At 39.0% G+C, this 17624-nt stretch overlaps 1 protein-coding gene and 1 non-coding gene across 2 annotated transcripts in view; one reads left to right on the top strand and one right to left on the bottom strand.

The window, feature by feature from the left end:
- USH2A (usherin) overlaps window positions 1-17624 on the top strand; it is a 935662-nt gene that overhangs the window by 658172 nt on the left and 259866 nt on the right. Inside the window, exon 47 of the mRNA XM_005690572.2 lies at window positions 3596-3708. Coding sequence (XP_005690629.2) covers window positions 3596-3708 — 113 coding nt within the window. The remainder of the gene's footprint in view (window positions 1-3595; window positions 3709-17624) is intronic.
- Window positions 14426-14497, bottom strand: TRNAC-GCA. Its single transcript has one exon. It is a non-coding gene; the product is annotated as a tRNA-Cys (tRNA).

Below are 17624 nucleotides of genomic sequence, written 5' to 3'. Positions count from 1 at the left end.
CTTAAAAATAGAAAAAATATAAAGGACACCAAGGCATATAAAACAAGAAACTTATCCTCAAGAAATTGGGAATCGTGTTAGAGCAGGAGAATATAAAAGATAGTAAGGCTAAATGCAAAAATTAATGATAAAAACAATGTTTCAGAAGCTCGAAGTTTATAGAGAAGGGTTGCCATTTAGTAAATTTTTGAATAAACTGTGCACTTCTGGGGCTTCCCAGGCGGTACTAATGGTGAAAAACTTGGCCGCCAATGCAGGAGACATAAGAAACACAGGTTCAGTCCCTGGGTTGGGAAGATTCCCTGGAGAATGGCATGGCAACCCACTCCAGTATTCTTGCCTAGAGAATCTCATGGACAGAGGAGTCTGATGGGCTACATACAGCCCATAGGGTCAAAAATAGTGGGACACCCCTGAAGCGACTTAGCATGCATGCATGCATGCTAGTCTGACTCTTGGTGACCCCACGGACTTTACAGTCCATGGAATTCTCCAGGCCAGAGTACTCAAGTAGGTAGCCTATCCCTTCTCCAGGGGATCTTCTCAACCCAGGGATCGAACTGGGGTCTCCTGCATTGCAGGCAGATTCTTTACCAACTGAGCTGTTAGGGAAGCCCAAAATTTATAATAACTTTGAAAATAATTTTCAGAAGATATTAAGCATGAAATTTTATTTGACCACAGAAAACTTTTCATTGGCTCTGTTCATTAAGTGAACATTTCCCCATGCCCTGTTCCCCCCACATTTGAAAGTGAAACATTTGTAATCATCTAGTTACAACCAATACATTAACCTCTCCCACTACTAGGCTTGGTGTCCTAAGAAAATGACATATAAAGATATTTAGTAAAAGGAGAAAGGTACTTTGCTTATTTTCTTAGTACATTCCATGATTTCTGTCTACCCACCTGAGTGTATCTTAGCATAGAAACAGTGAACTGCTGTTTCTCTTGATGACTCAGAGGGAATCTGTGTGTAGGTGTAGATCATTGATCACATTATAAAATAAAAATCACATTCAAAATACTTAGAAATGCAGCTTAATGGACAAGTTAACATAGAAGGTTATGAAAGATTTACTGTATTTTCCTCTTTGGAGCCCTGGTGGAAAAAGCCAGCTGAGTCCTCGAAAGGCAGCATATTCATTTGTTTTATCAGGACTCAGAATATATCTGGGATGGAGGTATACACAGGTGGAGGGGGTGATTGTGGTGAGATCACTGGATTATTCTGTGCATGCATATCCAGCGCCAGCCTTCTGACCATGAAGCAGGAGTGGGTGTGTAAGCATCCCAGGCATGTTCCACTCTGACAGGCTTCACTCAGATCTGTTTGTTTGAGTTACTAATGGCCTGAAGTGAAGAGAAGTGAAAGTTCCTCAGTTGTACCTGACTCTTTGCGACCCCATGTATTACACAGTCCATGGAACTCTCTAGGCTAGAATACTGGAGGGTAGCCTTTCCCTTCTCCAGAGGATCTTCCCAACCCAGGAATCGAACTGGGGTCTCTTGCATGGCAGGCAGATTCTTTACCAACTGAGCTATCAGGGACGCCCACTAATGGCCTGACGAGAGTGTATTTTGATCTGATACAAGGAAACAGATGAGGAGACAAAAGACCAAATTAGAATCTAATACTTAAATTTTGCGACTGGTGACTAAGATATTCTTAATAACTGTAAATATATTTTTGTGACCCTCCTCCAAGTCCATAAATACTCTACTTGAAATAGTTATTGCATTACTGGAAAATTTATTTTTATCAAATGTCAAAGATTTTTATTTATGATGTCAAAGATAATTGGTCTCCATTTAAAATGTGCACTGAACTGATAGGCCTAATACTTTAAAACTAAGATTCTCTTTACTAACCCCCTCTATAAAATAGCCATTGATTTTAAAGCAGACATGTAGATGCACCACAACATCTGTTTTTTAATGAATCATTCTGCATTTTAATGAATCATCTTCTAAAGGGACTGCTCATTCAAATTTTTCTTAAATTTTTTCTCTTTAGTATTAATATGTAAAGCTGTATATTTGTGTTTCATCACCATGTTATACAACATAGCTGTAACACCAGAAATATGCCCCGATGATGGAGACTTGGAATATTACATTAGTAACAAAGTGAAAAAGTATTGACACATTTCTCTAAAATCAGAGTAAAAGCTTTCTAGAGAATCATTTGAATAGACCTAAGTAGTTTATAACGTAAAGATGTGCTTATTATGTAGATAATAAAGCAATTAGGGTACAGTAAAGCCTGAATCAAATAATTTCATATCTTATCAGCTTGATCATATTCCTTGCATTCTCTGACCTTTCCTCTACATGCAAACTTCTGAAAACAGACTTGTGAGGATTCATTAAATTATTTGTTCAAGTACAGATCCTAATATTTGGCACATAAGAAGTTCAGTTGAGCTGATTTTGAGTTACCTCACTATGCATCATGTAGTCAGATATTTCCCAATATGTGTGAAGTTTTATTGTCATTAATACTATTACAGCAAGTATATTCATCTACTTGTAAGTTATTTGGAATTTACTGGACATGACTTAATGTTAGCTCAGAATACTATAAGGCATAAATAAATCACTCAACAGCATTATAAAAATATGCCTCAACTTCCAATTAGATGCCCCATGAACAAAACAACATAACTTATATATGCAGCAAATACCACATTTTTCTTTCCTCAAATGCCCATGGAAATTCAGAGAACTGCTTTGCTCTAAAGTTCAGTATTAGTGTTTAAGATTCATCAGTATGTAATATCCTCCATTTATGTATTAGATACAGAAAGTAAATTATCATTGGTAAAAGTGCAGTTCCTCTTTGGTTTAACCTTTAATGGAGAGCAGAAGGGTGTTACTTTATGGATGGTCCACAAGCAATCTCTTACACGTTCACTGTCTCTCCCTTGCTCTTGTTGAATATGTTATTTGTGTTACTAATGCTTGATGAACTCAATTTCTAATCTTTAGTTATTCCAGCCTCCTTGGTTTTTATTCAGGTTAGGTAGCAGAATTAAAGGGTGAGTGATGAGTTTCTCCTGTGATTAAGGTAGAAATACAATTGCAGCTGGAACAAATGGGTATAAAATAGCTCAGCCATATTGGAAGTCTTCCCTAGACCTCATTTTTCTTCCATTAGAGATTAGCATTGAGGCTATTTGTTGTCAAGTGTCAAGGCTTCCAGAAAATATCATTACCCTACTTGGTTATAGATCCAGAGAGTAGTATGCAGTGATAACATATTATGCTTGCCAACTGTGAATTAAGCATCTTCCCTTTTTCTTTAGTTGTGCTCCAAAAAGATGAATATATCTGTCTGTTTCTGAACAGTTAGAACTAGAAACTAAACATTGCCATTTGAATCACTGTGTCAATTGTCCCAGGCTCATTTCCAGACACTATTTTGAGTTTGTTCCATTGGACTCAACATAAAAAATTAAGACTTAGTAAATCCCAAGATGCCATAGAGAACTATAAGAAGCACCTGTGAAATGAGAGTGGGTGGGTTTCCGTCCATCAGCAGTCTGTATTTTGAAAGTAGTTACAATTATTTTTTCTAAACTAACATTTGCAGGTTGAAGTCTGCACAAAATATGCCTGTGTAAAAAGCAACAGAACCCAAATCACCACTGTGGAAGATACTCCAAGTGATATACCGACTCCCACAATTCATGGCATCACTTCAAGGTACCAATTCTTTATCAATTAATCTAAAGAACTGACCATAAGCAATTAAAATAAAAATCAAAGCTATCATTCCTACCATGACAATCTGATTTAGTAGATTACTATAAATATGTGTATAAATCAAATTTTTTATATTATTAGGTATTGATCCTCAGTGGACACATCCCCTAACATTTAAGCTTTGATTTTTCTGATTGTCCAACTTCACTTCCTTTTAATTAGTAATCTGTGAAAAATGTTGGAGTACATGGAAAAGTTGTCCTTCAGTAAATTCTTTTGTAAGGCAAATAATACAATTTTAATTAGAATGACTACCTCCTAACTTAATCTCTTTAAAAAAAAATTAGACTTAGGTATATCAGATTTTCCTGAAGCTAGAAATCGCTGTAAAATAATTAGGGGAGATAAATTATTGGATAACCTTTACAATTGTATCAGATTCTTCATGGAATCCCTTTATTTTTGTGTACTCTTTTGTTGCTGGGAAATGACCACAGTTTGAAAGTGATCCTCTTTCAATTCAAAATTTAGCAATTTAAGAGAAAAAAGATGTAACATCAAGGTTTCCAAGTCAAAAGTAATATGAAATTTTCACCTCTCTGTGTCAAATCAAGGGCAGAGAAAGAAATCTGAGTATTCCCACATCATATTTTTGCCCTAAGCAAATGAATCACGTTTAATCTACACACACATTCGCCCTCACACACAATTACATCCCATATACACACATGCACACTGACTGAAATAATCAACATGTTATAAAATATTTCAATTCTGAGGGATTCCTTTATGACATATTAAAAATTATAGGTCTTTTTTCAAAAATAATCTATACCGATTTGGAGAACCAGTGATTGAAATAATTACAAAAACTCAAATAATTGAATTCTTAGATGTTCAGGGCAAAAATAGCCCTTTCTTCTTGAGTATATCTTCTATCAAACTCATGATGATATCTGTCTAATGTGGGGCACATGCATGATAAGTCATTTCATTGGTGTCCTACTCTGTGATCCTATGGACTGTAGCCCTCCAGGCTCCTCTCTCCATGGGATTCTTCAAGCAAGAATACTGGAGTGGGTTGCCATGCCCTCCTACAACTCATGTGGGATATGTTAATTAATTGATAATTCCCTCAACAGATTTTTCTCATCTATCCACATGATCACCTACTTTTTCAGGGGAAAATGGTCAAGTTTAAGGGACACCAGAGACCTTTATTTATTTTTTCAGCAAACATACTTGTGGGTATAATAATATAAGAGGTAAAGGTAATACAAAGGCTCTAAATTTTCACAGTTCCAGTCAACTGTGGGAGATGTTGCCCTAAACAAACATTTATAGAACAGAGTGAAAAACACTATAATACAAGTTTATAATGTGCAAGAAGTGCATTAAAAAAAATAAACTCAACTCTGCCCATAATTATCAGTGAAGACATCATGAAAGATGTGACATTTGAGTTCATTCTAAAGAACTCAAGGAAGAAGTATAAGTAGGTAGGTGGATGTTGTCAAATTTCTTGTCTGTTAGCATCCCCATGACTCAGGCCTAGGTGAATGGCATAAGGGAATATGTCTTAGATTACATATTTATATGTAGCTAAAAATATGTAAGGTTTTTCAGAAATTGAGCAAATATCCATTTGAGACTCTGTCTCTAAGATATCTTTAAGAAGATTCTTGTGGATGATAACAGAAAAAAAATTTTTTTAGTTGGGTTTAAAGATTGCTTCTCCCCAAATATATTAAATTGGTGCCAAAAACAATTAAAAGGGCTTATTTATTTTTTAAAAAACAAGAAAAATGACAAAGCATATGAGAACAAGAGAAGATAGATTTTTAACACAATTATGAAAGCAAAATTTGCCTTGGGAGAGGCACTTGCCAAAGTGGTAGTTGGCAGAAGGAGATGACGACACAAGAAAAACTAACTTGCTCTGCAGAGAACCTCAGTGTCTGAGCACTTAACAGACTTTCAGGATTGTGAATAAGGGCAAGATGGGATAAAGTTCAAAGCTGAAATCGTGGGATTAGCTTAAAGTCTTTAAAAAAAAAAATAGTGATTGGGACCTATAATTATTCAGGGTTCTCCAGGGAAACAAAACCAAACGTGAAAACTAGGAAACCTTGGAGTCTAGTCCCAGTCCATGTCCAAAGTTTTGAGAATTAGAGGAGCTAATGGTATACATCTTGGTCCAAATCCAAGAGTGAGAGAAGATTGATTAGATCAAGTAGTCAATCAGAGAGGAGGAATTCTCCCTTCCTTCAACTTTTTCTTCTACTCAGCCCCTCAGCTGACTGGAGGGTTGAGGGTGGAGCCCAGATACACTGTGAAAAGCAATCTGCTTTACTGAGCCACAGATTCAAATGCCTCCCTCATCAAAAACAACCCTGCAGACACACTTGGAAATCATTTTTGACCAGATGTCCTCAACTTTGTGGCCCAGTCAAGTTAACACAAAATTAGCCACTACAGAATTCAAGGTCCCCTACCTCTATATTATTCATCAAAGTGTTGATTTCTGTTTCTCCTTGTAGCATATTCCACCAACAGGAGATCAGAAGTTTTTTCTCAAGAAACTGAACAGGGTTATTTAGGAATTAGGGCTACTAGGCACAGTGGAGAAGGGAATAGCAACCCACTCCAGTACTCTTGCCTGGAAAATCCCATGGACGGAGGAGTGTTGTAGGCTACAGTCCATGGGATCGCAAAGAGTCGGCCATGACTGAACTACTTCACTTTCACTTTCAGGCACAGTGGAAATCTGGAATGAAGGGAAAGGTAAAAATCATGATAAAGTGTAGACTACAATTAGAATGATGGCACCTCAGCTGCTTTCCCCAGCTCTGGTTTTACAAACAAATATCCAGTCATAAATGTTTCCATACAGAACGGCATTCTTCTCTGAAACAGTCTGAGTGACTCCAGATAAAATACTTCCATAAACTAGCAGATCGGGATCCCCTAATAGAAAAGATAACTTGCCAACTGGTCACACAGTAGGGAATTTCATCAATCAACAAGCCCCGCTCATATATAAATCTTCTTGTCACCTTTTTTATCTCAAAGGTTAAAAGAAACAAACTTAAAACAGAGAAATAATTCAATAGACATAGAGACTATGCAGGATGAGGAAAAAAATACATAACAACCTCAGAGGGATAAAAAGACATCCTCTACCTATAAAACAGTACTAAAATAAAAATCCTACTTGGAAAAAAATCAAAGTAAAGCAGGGCTTTGGGGAGGGATATCTCATGGAAATTAAAAGTCTTAATTTTTAATTAACTGAATTAAAGCTTTAGAAGAAAGTTTAAAGTCTCTGAAAGTGAAATAAAAATCAAATATGTTACTAAAAAAGAAATTAAGAAAAATCTTAAAATTCAGGAAATCAACGATTTGGATAATAAGAGTTCCAGAAAGAGAGAACAGAGGGAAAAAGGGAAGAAAATAAAGATGACAAGAAAAGATTCCCAAATCAAGATACCAGTAAGTAGATTCCATGGTATTATAAATGCCAGGAAAATGACTGAACCATAACCATATAAGGGGATATCATCTGGAAATTTCAAAATACCAGGTTAAAAAATTGCATTCAAAAAGCTTCCAGGGAGAGAATAAGATGGCAGAGGAGTAGGTGGGTGTGGAGTATCTCTCTCTCCAAGGATACATCAGGAATACACCTTCAGACACAGAGGTGCGTGCAGAATACCAGCTGAGCGTAGACAGGAGTACCTGACCAGTGGAAAAGAATATATAGACCCACGCAAAACTCAGCAGGATGAAGGAACTAGGGGGAAAATCGTAGTGTTAGTAGGACTGGCCCTGCCCTCAGTGGGTGGGGGAACTGAAGCAGGAGTCTGATCCCCATATTGGGGCAATTGTCTGAGTCAGAGGAGAAACATTTAAAGCTGAGAGTGAAACAGCTGATCTGTGGCAGCCTAAATGGAATGAGAATCAGACAGTCCTTGCCACAGCCATACATTCCCCGGTCAGGGATGCGGGTCCACTAGAAGGAGCAGCAGCTGGGAGCTGCAGTTTAGGGATTATGGAGCAATCCCAGGGCAAGGGCTGCTGTTGACTGCAGAGAGATGGGTTGAAAGGATGTGAGGGAGGAGATTGTGGTGGGAAATGCCTGTGGCAGGCAGCCATGGAAACAAGGCTAGATACTGTGGAGTCATGCGAGGGGGTGGAGCCATCACCATAGCCTCTCTTTGCCCACACGCCAGCATTGGCTGCTGAACAATAGAGAGCCTGGCCCATCAAATGCCTGATGTACTGAACTGCAGAATAGGACCCCCTCCAGGTTGCCTCTTCAAGTGCCTGACATCCAGATCCATAGAATAGGACCCCAGCCAGGGGGGCCCCCTCTATGTGACTGAAGTGGCGAACAACAGAGAAGGACCCCAGGAAAGGGAGCCTTCTAAGTGCCAGAATGGGAGGAGCTATGGAGAAAGTCTGGCCAAAGAGGCCTTCTGATCTCCAGCTACAATAGGCTCAAGAAAAGACTGATAGGGCCATAACTCCTGTGGTGGAGGCAGTCCATATCCCTGCACAATTAGCATTGCCAGGGTCCCTAAAAGCTTAGCAGCTATGCCACCTTCACGCTCAACTCTCACTGGGGCAGAGCTGCCACAGGCCAAAAAAAGTCTTTATGAAAAAAGTCTTTATGAATGCGTGCAGGCTCACTTTGGTCATGTCCAAATATTTGCGACCCTGTAGACAGTGGCCTGAATGGTCTAGTGGTTTTCCCTACTTTCTTCAACGTAAGTCTGAATTTGGAAATAAGGAGTTCATGATCTGAGCCACAGTCACCTCCTGGTCTTGTTTTTGTAGACTGTATAGAGCTTCTCCATCTTTGGCTGCAAAGAATATAATCAATCTGATTTCAGTGTCGACCATCTGGTGATGTCCATGTGTAGAGTCTTCTCTTGTGTTGTTGGAAGAGGGTGTTTGCTATGACCAGTGCTATGACCAGTGCATTTTCTAACATTTTCCAGGGAAAACCATTAGACCATTCAGGTATGACCTAAATCAAATCCCTTATGATTATACAGTGGAAGTGAGAAAGAGATTCAAGGGACTAGATCTGATACATAGAGTACATGATGAACTATGGACGGAGGTTTGTGACATTGTACAGGAGACAGGGATCATGACCATCCCCATGGAAAAGAAATGCAAACAAGCAAAATGGCTGTCTGGGGAGGCCTTACAAATAGCTGTGAAAAGAAAAGAACCGAAAAGCAAAGGAGAAAAGGAAAGATATAAGCGTCTGAATGCAGAGTTCCAAAGAATAGCAAGAAGAGAAGAAAGCCTTCCTCAACGATCAATGCAAAGAAATAGAGGAAAACAACAGAATGGGAAAGACTAGAGATCTCTTCAAAAAAATTAGAGATACCAAGGGAACATGCAAAGATGGACACAATAAGGGACAGAAATGGTATGGACCTAACAGAAGCAGAATATATTAAGAAGAGGTGGCAAGAATACACAGAAGAACTGTACAAAAAAGATCTTCACGACCCAGATAATCACGATGGTGTGATCACTCACCTAGAGCCAGACATCCTGGAATGTGAAGTCAAGTGGGCCTTGGAAAGCATCACTACGAACAAAGCTAGTGGAGGTGATGGAATTCCAGTGGAGCTATTTCAAATCCTGAAAGATGATACTGTGAAAGTGCTGCACTCAATATGCCAGCAAATTTGGAAAACTCAGCAGTGGCCGCAGGACTGGAAAAGGTCAGTTTTCATTCCAATCCCAAAGAAAGGCAATGCCAAACAATGCTCAAACTACTGCACAATTGCACTCATCTCACACGCTAGTAACGTAATGCTCAAAATTCTCCAAGCCAGGCTTCAGCAATACATGAACTGTGAACTTCCAGATGTTCAAGCTGGTTTTAGAAAAGGCAGAGGAACCAGAGATCAAATTGCCAATATCTGCTGGATCATGGAAAAAGCAAGAGAGTTCCAGAAAAACATCTCTTTCTGCTTTCTTGACTATGCCAAAGCCTTTGACTGTGTGTATCACTATAAACTGTGGAAAATTCTGAGAGAGATGGGAATACCAGACCACCTGACCTGCCTCTTGAGAAATCTGTATACAGGTCAGGAAGCAACAGTTAGAACTGGACATGGAAGAACAGACTGGTTCCAAATAGGAAAAGGAGTATGTCAAGGCTGTATATTGTCACCCTGCTTATTTAACTTCTATGCAGAGTGTTATGCTCCGAGCCCGTATCTCCAAACTGACCGAGAGAGAGCAAGTCCACCGCAGTAATGCAAAGGCAAGAAGGGAGTTTATTTCTAGCGTGCTAGGGCCCAAGTCTCTTCCGGCACAGCAGAATCCACAAGAGCCCCGAACAAAGGAGTATGGCGGCTTATATACAGGCAGTTCTTCGTCTCAGTTACAGGAGTAGCTGGCGTTACATGATTGGCCAGGCAGGATGAGCGCATGTCCTGTCTCTTTCTGGTAAACATGACTCAGGTCCTAGAGCCCGTCGTTTGGTCCCTAACACAGAGTACATCATGAGAAAAGCTGGACTGGAAGAAGCACAAGCTGGAATCAAGATTGCTGGGAGAAATATCAATAACCTCAGAAATGCAGATGACACCACTCTTATGACAGAAAGTGAAGAGGAACTAAAAAGCCTCTTGGTGAAAGTGAAAGAGGAGAGTGAAAAAGTTGGCTTAAAGCTTAACATTCAGAAAACGAAGATCATGGCATCTGGTCCCATCACTTCATGGCAAATAGATGGGGAAACAGTGGAAACAGTGTCAGACTTTATTTTGGGGGGCTCCAGAATCACTGCAGATGGTGACTGCAGCCATGAAATTAAAAGACACTTACTCCTTGGAAGAAAAGTTATGAGCAACCTAGACAGCATATTGAAAAGCAGAGACATTACTTTGCCAACAAAGGTCCATCTAGTCAAGGCTATGGTTTTCCCAGTGGTTATGTATGGATGTGAGAGTTGGACTGCGAAGAAAGTTGAGCGCTGAAGAATTGATGCTTTTGGACTGTGGTGTTGGAGAAGACTCTTGAGAGTCCCTTGGACTGCAAGCAGATCCAACCAGTCCATTCTGAAGGAGATCAGCCCTGGGATTTCTTTGGAAGGAATGATGCTAAAGCTGAAACTCCAGTACTTTGGCCACCTCATGCGAAGAGTTGACTCATTGGAAAAGACTCTGATGCTGGGAGGGATTAGGGGCAGGAGGAGAAGGGGACCACAGAGGATGAGATGGCTGGATGGCATCACTGACTCGATGGATGTGAGTCTGAGTGAACTCCGGAAGTCGGTGATGGACAGGGAAGCCTGGTGTGTTGCGATTCATGGGGTCGCAAAGAGTCGGACACGACAGAGTGACTGAACTGAACTGAACTGTGGCCCTAGTGTGATTAGATTGACTAGTTTTCTGTGAGTATGGTTTCAGTGTGTCTGCCCTCTGATGCCCTCTTGCAACACCTACCATCTTACTTGGGTTTCTCTTACCTTGGGCGTGGGGTATCTCTTCACGCTGCTCCAGCACAGCACAGCTGCTGCTCCTTACCTTGGATGAGGGGTATCTCCTCACCGCCGCCCTTCCTGACTCTCAACGTGGAATGGCTCCTCTAGGCCCTCCTGCGCCTACCCAGCCACAGCTCCTTGGACATGGGCTTGCTCCTCCTGGCCACTGCCCCTGACCTCAGACACAGGGTAGCTCCTCTCGGCCATTCCTGTGCCATCACAGCCTGGCATTCTCGGCCACTGCCCCTGACCTCGAACGTGGGGTCTCTCCTCTTGGCTGCCGCCCTTCGGGCATGAGGTCCTCCCAGCTTCTGCCCCTTACCTCGGACATGGGGTAGCTCCTCTCAGCCACGCTTAGTGAGCCGGTCGCAGCCACCTGCGCTTAGTGCACAGAGGTGGAAGTAAATCCACAGTTGAAATCTAGGGGCAGTGTGGCTAAGGAAGAAGACCCAAAACCTCCCACCAGCTGTACAAGCTGCAGATTAAATCCACAGGATCAACAAGGAGGTCTCTGTGTCGATGTAATATATAAAAGGACACTGAGACTCCCACAAAAAGAACACACAGGAGTAGGACCAGGTTAGAATCTGAGCTGCCCCCACAGCAGGTCGAGAGATCACCACAGTGTTGGAGGGCATCCTAGGGAGATTAGGTGGACTGTGACTCCCAGTGAGGAAAAGGACTCTGACAGCAGTGACTCCAGAAAAGCGTTTATTATTCTTATGTTTTGACTTGTTCTGTTGATTCTTTTGGATTTTTTTTTCTTTCTTTTTTTCTCCCCCTGTGTTGTAGTTGTCGATTTTATTGGCACAATGAAATCTAATTAAGCTTTTGAGCTTTCTTTTTTTCTCAGTCACATTTAAAACTGTTGTTATAAACCTTTGCCTCTACATTGCTCTTGTGCAGTTCTGTGGAGTTTTCCTTTTTTTTTTCTTTTCTCTTTTCTTAATTATTTAGACCTATTATTTTTTTCTACAGTTTTTACTTTCTTTGCTTTTCCTACTGTTCTTTCCCCCTTGCAGTTAATTTTTAATGTATATAAATATTCTTTATTTATATCTATTTAACTCTGCATATCTATTCTTTCTTTTCTTTCTTTCCATTTCTTGCAACATATTTGTTAATTGTATTTTCATTGCTTTATTTCCCCAGGTGGCACCTTGCTTTAGATTTGTTTTCCAGTTTGTGCTTTAGTTAGTTTTGTTCTTAACTGCTAGATATAATTTTTGGTTTCCTTCATTTCCTGGGTCAATCTATTGTACTTTATTTTTGTTGAACTGTTTTGATTTTGCATACAGGTGTATATGTGTATGTGTATATTCAGTCACACTTTTTATTGTTGTTATAAACCTCTGCCTCTACATTGGGCTTTTGCAGCTCTGTAGAGTTTTCTTTTTTTTTTTATTCTTTTCTCCTTTTTATAATTTTAATTTTTAATTTCTTTAAACCCATTATATTTTTCTAAACCTATTATATTTTTTCTACATATATTCTTTTGTTTGCCTTTCCTACTGTTCTTTTCCCTTGCAGTTAATCTTTAAAGTCTGTAAATCTTCCTCATCTACCTCTATTTAACTTTGCATATATGTTTTTCTTCCCTTTCTTCTCAACATATTTGTTAGTTTTGTTTTCATTGCTTTATTCCCCACTTAGCACATTGATTTAGTTTTGTTTTCCAGTTTGTGCTTTAGTTAGTTTTGTTCTTAATTGGTACGTATAATTTTTGATTTCCTTTGTTCACTGGGTCAATCTATGGTACTTTATTTTTGTTGGACTGTTTTGACTTTGGTCATGGGTGTATATATATATGTGTTTATTCCAATATTTTAATTATTATTTGCCTGATTTTGTGATTGCCTTTTGGCTGGGCTTCATTTTTGGTTCCTCATTTTTGGGTATTTGTTTTAATCTCACTTAATACTGTAACAAACCGCTTGTGGAATGCTATAACAAACCACCCTGTTCCTGACCAGAGATCAAGCTCTGAGTCTTTGGAGTGGGAACACTGACTCCAAGACCCTAGACTACCAGAGAACTACCCTAGGATTTATCAAATAGTGAGAACTCACACCAAGGAAACCACCTGAATACAAGACGTCACCCAACAACCAATAGCAACCTGTGCAGGAAGCCTCATGTCGACAACAAACAAAACAAAATACAAACCCAATCATCAGCAGACAGGATTACCACCTCACCCAGCCTTACCCATCAGAGGAAGAACAAACAAACAAGCAAGCAACAACAACAACAAAAACTCAGCACAAATCTCAGCCTATATGAAGCTTACACAAGCCACTAGACCAACCTTGCTGCTGCTGCTGCTAAGTTGCTTCAGTCGTGTCCGACTCTGTGCGATCCCGTAGATGGCAGCCCACCAGGCTCCCCCGTACCTGGGATTCTCCAGGCAAGAATACTGGAGTGGGTTGCCATTTCCTTCTCCAATACATGAAAGTGAAAAGTGAAAGGGAAGTCGCTCAGTCGTGTCCGACTCTTAGCGACCCCATGGACTGCAGCCTACCAGGCTCCTCCATCCATGGGATTTTCCAGGCAAGAGTACTGGAGTGGGGTGTCATTGCCTTCTCTGAGACCAACCTTAGGGCAGAAACCAAAAGGAAGAAAGAATTCAACCATGAAGTCTCAGAAAAGGAGAACTCAAACACAATAAGTTTAAAAAAACTTAATGAAAAGGCAGTGAAATATTACACAAGTGAAGGAACAAACTAGAAACACAGAAGTCCAAATAAATGAAGAGGAAATAGGCAAACTACCTGAAAAAGAATTCAGAATAATGATAGTAAAGATGATCAAAAACCTTGAAAACAAATGGAGAAAATGCAAGAATCAATTAACAAAGACCTACAAGAATTAAAGAATAAACATAGAGACAAACAACACAATTACTGAAATTAAAAATACTCTAGAAGGAGTCAACAGCAGAATATCTGAAGCAGAAGAAAGAATCAGTGAGCCGGAAGATAAAATGGTAGAAATAACTTCTGAAGAGCAGAATAAAGAAAAAAAGAATGAAAAGAACTGAGGATAGTCTCAGAGATCTCTTAAATGAAGTGAAGTGAAGTCACTCAGTCGTGTCCAACTCTTTGTGACCTCGTGGAATGTAGCCCATTCAGGCTCCTCTGTCCGTGGGATTCTTCAGGCAAGAATACTGGAGTGGGTTGCCATTTCCTTCTCCAGGGGATCTTCCCAACCCAGGGGTCGAACCTGGGTCTCCTGCATTGCAGGCAGACGCTTTATCCTCTCAGCCACCAGGGAAGCCCAAGAGAGACCTCTGGCACAATATCAAACACACCAACATTCGAATTATAGGGGTCCCAGAAGAAGAGAAAAAGAAAGGGTATGAGAAAATCTTTGAAGAGATTATAATTGAAAATTTCCCCAACACGGAAAAGGAAATAGTCATTCAAGTTCAAGAGACACAGAGAGTCCCATACAAGATAAACCCAAGGAGAAACACGCCAAGACACATACTATTCAAACTAACAAAGACTCAACACGAAGAAAGAATATTAAAAGCAGCAAGTGAAAAGCAACAAGTAACAGGCAATGGAAACCCCATATGCTGAACGGCTGATCTTTCAGTAGAAACTCTGCAGGCCAGAAGAGAATAGCAGGATATGTTTAAAGTACTGAAAGGGAAAAATCTACAACCAAGATTACTCTTCCCAGCAAGGATCTCATTCAAAATTGATAGAGAAATAAAAAGCTTTTCAGACAAGTGTAAGTTAAGAGAATTCAGTACCACCAAACCAGCTTTAAAACAAATGTTAAAGGGACTTATATAGTCCAGAAATACAAGGGAAGAAAAAAGATCTACACAGTCAACCATAAAGAATTTAAAAAATGTCAATAGAAGCATATATATCAAACTGCTTTAAATGTAAATTGATTAAATGCTCTAATCAAAAGACACAGACTGGCTGGATGGATACAAAACAAGACCCATATATATGTTGTCAATAAGAAACCCACTTCAGACCTCAAGACACATATAGACTGAAAGTGAGAGGATGGGAAAATATATTCCATGCAAATGGGAAGCCAAAGAAAGCTGGAGTAGCAATCCTCATATCAGACAAAATAGACCTTAAAATGAAGAAAATTATAAGAGATAAGGAAGGGCACTACATAATAATCAAGGGAGCAATCCAAGAGAAAGACATAACAATTGGAAATATGTATGCACCCAACATAGGAACACCTCAATACATAAGACAAGCACTAGCAGACATAAAAGGAGAAATTGACAGTAACACAATCATAGTAGAAGACTTTAACATCCTACTCACACCAATGGACAGATCATCAAAACAGAAAATAAGGAAACACAAGTCTTAAATGATATATTAGATGAGATGGATCTCATTGATATCTTCAAGACATGCCATCCAAAAGCAGAAGAATACACCTTCTTTTCAAGTGTACATGGACATTCTCCAGGATAGACCACATCTTGGATCACAAATCAAACCTCAGTAAATTTAAGAAAATTAAAATCATATCAAGCATCTTCTCCAACCACAACAATATGAGACAAGATATCAATTAGAAGAAGCAAACTGTAAGGAACACAAACAGAAGGAGACTAAACAACACATTTCTAAATAAACAACAAGTTACTGAAGAACTCAAAAGGGAAATAAAAAAATTTCTAGAAACAAATGCCAATGAAAAAACGACAGCTCAAAACCTATGGGAGGAAGCAAAAGCAGTTCTAAGAGGGAGTTTTACGGCAATAAAATCCTACTTCAAGAAACAAGAAAAACATCAAATAGACAACCTAAGTTTACACTTAAAACAATTGAAATAAGAGAACAAAAAAACCCCAAAGTAATTTCAAGGAAAGAAATCATAAAGATCCAAGCAGAAATAAGTGTAAATGAAATGAAAGAAACAACAGTAAAGATTAATAAAACTAAAAGCTGGTTTATTAAGAAGATAAACAAAATGGACAAACCTTCAGCCAGACTCATCAAGAAAAAAAGAGAGAAGAATCACAACAAAATTTCAAGTGAAAAGGAGAGGCTACAACAGACAGTGCAGAAATACAGAGGATTATGACTATTATGAATGACTATATGGCAATAAGCTGGATAATCTGGAAGAAATGGGCAGATTCTTAGAAAAGTTCAACCTTCCAAGACTGAACCAGTAAGAAATAGAAATTATGAACAACACAATTACAAGCACTGAAATGAAGCTGTGATCAAATATCTCCCAAAATATAAAAGCCCAGGACTAGATGGCTTCACAGGAGAATTCTGTCAAACATTTAAACAAGAGCTAATGCCTATCCTTCTAAAACTGTTTCAAAAAATTGCAGAGGAAGGAACACTCCCAAACTCGTTCTACAAGGCCACCATCACCCTGAGACCAAAACCAAAGACAGCACAAAAAAAGAAAACTACAGGCCCATATCACTGATGAACATAGATGCAAAATCCTGAACAAAATTTTAGCAAACAGAATTCAGCAACACATCAAGAAGCTCATATACTGTGATCAAGTTGGGTTTATTCCAGGAATGCAAGGATTCATCAATATACACAAATCAATCAGTGTGATACACCATATTAACAAAGTGAAAGATGAAAACCATATGATTATCTCAATAGATGCAGAGAAAGCCTTTGACAAAGTTCAGCACCCATTTATGTTAAAACTCCAAAAAATGGGCATAAAAGGAACCTACCTCAACATAGTGAAGGCCATATATGATAAGCCTACAGCAAACATCATTCTCAATGGCGAAAAACTGAATACATTGCCCCTAAGATCAGGAACAAGACAAGGGTATCCACTTTTACCACTATTATTCAGCATAGTTCTGGAAATCCTAGCTTCAGCAATCAGAGAAGAAAAAGAAATAAAAGGAATCCAGAGCAGAAAACAAGAAATAAAGCTCTCACTGTTTGCACATGACATGATACGGTACATGGAAAACCCTAAAGAGAGTATCAGAAAATTACTAGAGCTAATCAGTGAACTTAGCAAAGTTGCAGGATACAAAATCAATACACAGAAATCACTTGCATTTCTATATACTAACAATGAAAAATCAGAAAGCAAAATTAAGGAATCAATCCCATTCACCATTGCAACAAAAAGAATTATATGTCTAGGAATAAACTTACTTAAGGAGACAAAAGATCTGTACACAGAAAATTATAAGAGACTAATGAAAGAAATCAAAGATGACAGAAACAGATGGAGAGATATTCCATGTTCCTGGGTAGGAACAATCAATATTGTGAGAACGACTATACTATCAAATGCAATCTACAGATTCAATGAGATCCCTATCAATTACCAATGGCTTTTTTCACAGAACTAGAACAAAAAATTTCACAGTTCATGTAAAAACACAAAAGACCCCAAATAG

The sequence above is a fragment of the Capra hircus genome, chromosome 16 (assembly GCF_001704415.2).
Source record: "Capra hircus breed San Clemente chromosome 16, ASM170441v1, whole genome shotgun sequence".
Classification (NCBI taxonomy): Eukaryota; Metazoa; Chordata; class Mammalia; order Artiodactyla; family Bovidae; genus Capra; species Capra hircus.
Note: the sequence above shows the minus strand (reverse complement) of the source record. Positions and strands in the feature narration are given on the sequence as shown.